The 4,145-nt window shown below is 39.2% G+C and overlaps 1 protein-coding gene across 1 annotated transcript; it reads left to right on the top strand.

Annotated features, from left to right (window-relative positions):
- Positions 1–2,508: 2,508 nt before the first annotated feature.
- Positions 2,509–3,483, top strand: OR10A4 (olfactory receptor family 10 subfamily A member 4; the record flags this gene model as incomplete). The annotated part of the gene is made up of 1 exon (XM_081272672.1): positions 2,509–3,483. The coding sequence occupies one exon, from the start codon at positions 2,509–2,511 to the stop codon at positions 3,481–3,483; it is 975 nt and encodes a 324-aa protein (XP_081128798.1).
- Positions 3,484–4,145: the final 662 nt, after the last annotated feature.

The following is a 4,145-nucleotide window of genomic DNA, read 5'->3' on the forward strand; positions in this document are numbered from 1 at the left end:
ATTCATTCAGTAACAATACACTGAGCATCTGCCTTTCTGGGCACTGGGGTAAAAATGTGAATTACACAATTTCTATTCTCAAGAAACATACTATCTAGAGTATAAAATAGTCATAAAGTAATGATTATTCTAAAATAAGGGCAATGGAAATGGTATTCCACTTCTCCAGTGTCTCTTCTATATTGGAGTTCTCCCCCATCTTTCGAATTGGTCTTCCTTTGCTCTTATACTGCCACCCTATGCCAAATGCTCTAGTTTGACCTCGGAAATGGACTCAGACTTATTGCTATTCTGAAAAAATGAGTGAAAGTGTCAACTGATGATTAAATTCATGACATGGAGTCAGACCATCTGGGTCCTAATGCCCTCACTTCCTGGCTACTTACCCTTAGAAATTTATTACTCTATTTTTCTGTGCTTCAGATTGCTTTATTGTAAAGTTTGCCTAATAAATAGTATCAGCATTTTTAAGATGTCATGAAAATTAAATAATATCTTCAAAATGCTTAGAATAGAATGTGATATTTATTTTCATTGTCACAGATGTTCATTCTTACTATGAAAATAGATGAAGCATCAAAGAAGTTTTTATAAAAGAAGTGATAACATGGTTAAGCTTTTACAAGTAAAAAGGAATCAGCAAAATATTTTAAAAACAATTTTCTCTTTTTTTTCTCTTTCCCTCCCTCCTTTATGCTTTACCCATACTCCATTTCTTGCTTCTACTCAGGACTTTACACAATATTATTCACTCAGTGAAACCTTCCCTGACGCTTTCCACATCCCAAATGCCCATATTCTCTACTTTTTTCTTCTCTGCTGCTCTGAATACCATCTAACATACTTTATGTTCTCCTAAAATCATTTGTTTATAACCTATCTTTCCTATGAGAAAGTGAGTTCTATGGAGCAGAGATTTTTGTTTATTATCATCTTCAGTATCTAGAGCAGGACCTGGCTTACAGAAGATAATATTTATTATTATTATTATTATTATTAGTAGTAGTAGTAGTAGTAGTAGTAGTAGTAGTATTAAGGGTTGAACTCAGGGGTACTCAACCACTGAGCCACATCCCAAGCCCTATTTTGTATTTTATTTAGAAACAGGGTTTCACTGAGTTGCTAGGAGCCTTCCCATTGCTGAAGCTGGCTTTGAATTTGCAATCCTTCTGCCTTAGTCTCCTGAGCCTCTGGGATTACAGGCATGTGCCACCACACCAGGCTAATCAATATTTATTAAGTAATTAATATCTCATCTTAAGGATTGAATAGCAGGGCTTTCAGGCTGTTTGAGCTACTGTTTGGAAAAGAAGTAGGTTTTAGAAAGTAGATTCAGCTGGGCATGGAGGTGTATGCCTATGATCCCAGCAATTTAGCCAAGCCCTAAGCAAATTAGTGAGATACTGTCTTAAAAATAACAAAAGGCTAGGGACATATCTCAATGATAAAGTACTTCTGGTTCAATCCCCTAGTACCAAAAAAGAAGCAGAAAAAAAGAAAGGAGAGTCAGCCTTATCATCATCATGATAGTAACAATAATAATGGTTAGCATTTATTGAACATTTTGAATGCATCTTATAACATGCTAAATGCTTTTAGATTTATTCCCCCATTCAAGTTTTCAGGATCCCAATGTTGAAACTTAGTTATTAATACAATAACAAAATCTTCCATTTCTTTTTCATAGGATTTTATCTTATTAGCCACATTAGCATATTTGAGTTGGACTTTACTTACATATAAAATATGAACCTCAGATTTTCTTGAGAATCAAGACACAAATTAATCAAGAGTAGTAGATGAAAAGCTTCATACTCAACACATCTAGGTTTGGTCCATGGTTCTGGCACTGTCTCCTGTCTGTGTTCCCTTGGACCACATACAGCCACATGGAGAGCATTAAGCCCAGAGATAAATATAAACCCATTTCTATGTCTTTCTGTTTAGACTGAAATTTTCTGAGCTTAATAATGGAAGTTCCTACAACATAGTGAAGTATTCCCAAGTATGGGCCTCCTCAGTTGGACCTATTCAGCTCTCCTCTTTAGATATCATTTGATAATATCTGTTCATATTTATTGATTTTCTCCTTCCCACCCTTTTGCTTTGCAGAAAAGATGTCCTGACTGATCTCACCACCTTTCATTATGCATCAAGTCTCCTTTCTTCAGAAACACTTATCTGAGCTTTCTTAACACTGCTGTCAAATAGAGATAGAAATAGGAACATAGTGTGAAGCTGGGACTTTGGACATTCTCGATTTGAAAAAAAAAAAGTCATGTGTAGCTATGCATAGTGCATCTCATTAAGTCTGAAAAAAATTGAAATTCTACCAAAAATGTGTAATTCCAATGATCAAATTTTCTTTTTTACATATTGGAGAGAACAGATATTTGATCTCCAACAACTATAGCATGAAATGCAGAGAATGAGGACACAGGAGCTTCCCTTTTTTATAGTATACCAGGGTAAAAATAACATGGAAAATTCTTCCTCTCTAGAGTTTAAATGCCCAGTGAAATCTTGGGCAGGAGAATGATGTGGGGAAATTGGACAACGGTCAGTGAGTTTGTTCTTGTGAGCTTCTCAACCCTTTCCTCTGAGCTACAGGCTCTACTGTTTCTCCTGTTTTTGGCCATTTACTTGATTACTCTAATGGGCAATGTCCTCATAATCCTGGTCACTACAGCTGACTCTGCCCTGCAAAGTCCTATGTACTTCTTCCTCAGAAACTTATCCTTCCTGGAGATAGGTTTCAACTTGGTCATTGTGCCCAAGATGCTGGGAACCCTGATCATCCAAGACACAACCATCTCCTTCCTTGGCTGTGCTACTCAGATGTATTTCTTCTTCTTCTTTGGGGCTGCTGAGTGCTGTCTCCTGGCCACAATGGCATATGACCGTTATGTGGCCATCTGTGACCCCTTGCGCTACCCAGTCATCATGAGCCGTAGGTCCTGTGCCCAGTTGGCAGCTGCCTCTTGGTTCTCAGGGTTTCCAGTGGCCACTGTCCAAACCACATGGATTTTCAGTTTCCCCTTTTGTGGTCCCAACAGAGTCAACCACTTCTTCTGTGACAGCCCTCCTGTCATTGCCCTGGTCTGTGCTGATACCTCTCTGTTTGAACTGGAGGCCCTGACAGCCACTGTCCTGTTCATCCTCTTCCCTTTCTTGCTGATCCTGGGGTCCTATGTTCGCATCCTCTCCACCATCTTTAGGATGCCCTCAGCTGAGGGAAAACGCAAGGCCTTCTCCACCTGCTCCTCCCACCTGCTGGTTGTCTCCCTCTTCTACAGCACTGCAATCCTCACGTACTTCCGACCCCGATCTAACGCCTCTCCTGAGAACAAGAAGCTGCTGTCACTTTCCTACACAGTGGTGACTCCCATGCTGAACCCTATCATCTACAGCTTAAGGAATAACGAAGTGAAGTCTGCACTGAGGCGGGTTGTCCGCAGGACCCTGGGCCCTCAGAAACTGTGACTGACAGATGGAAACTGTGACTGACAGATGGAAACTGAAGGGGTAGCATGTAGAGACAAAGGAAAAAGAATTGAATTCCTCAAGTGGGAATTCCTCTTCCCAGGAGACACAGTGTGTGTGCCCACTGGGATTTGGGACTTTTGACCAGGATCCTCTTTTGAAAGGAAGGACGTGAGCAATGAAATCAGTACAGCAGGCTCAGTATGCTGTGAGACTCTTCATAAATGAGGATCCTCTGAAGGCTGAATTTCTATTACAATACACCATTTTTTTATATTTTATCCATTTCATTTTATGATCTTGTACTTGACTTTTCTTATATTTGCCCAAAAACCCTACCTGCATATTTCCAGGGAATTTTTATTTACAAAGTAATAAAAGTAGTTATACTAATGATAATAAATAACTGAATTTTTCATTCTTTCACTCATTTTTTTCCAACAGATTTTAAGTTTGCACCCCAAAATCCCCCCAAAAATGTTATTCAGCATTTTTCACATCAGGTCCTGTGTTGGCCCTGAAGACATGTTAGTGCGTAAAAGAGATAAATTTCTTGCCTCATGGGATTTATATTCTAGTGAGAATGAGAGACAATGAAAGGATGGTTAGAAGCCCCAGGGGTTTAGAATGTACACGTTTAGGTGGCTAGCACCTGAGGAGTT

This window comes from Spermophilus citellus (genome assembly GCF_964194105.1).
Source record: "Spermophilus citellus genome assembly, chromosome: 2".
NCBI classification, from domain to species: Eukaryota; Metazoa; Chordata; class Mammalia; order Rodentia; family Sciuridae; genus Spermophilus; species Spermophilus citellus.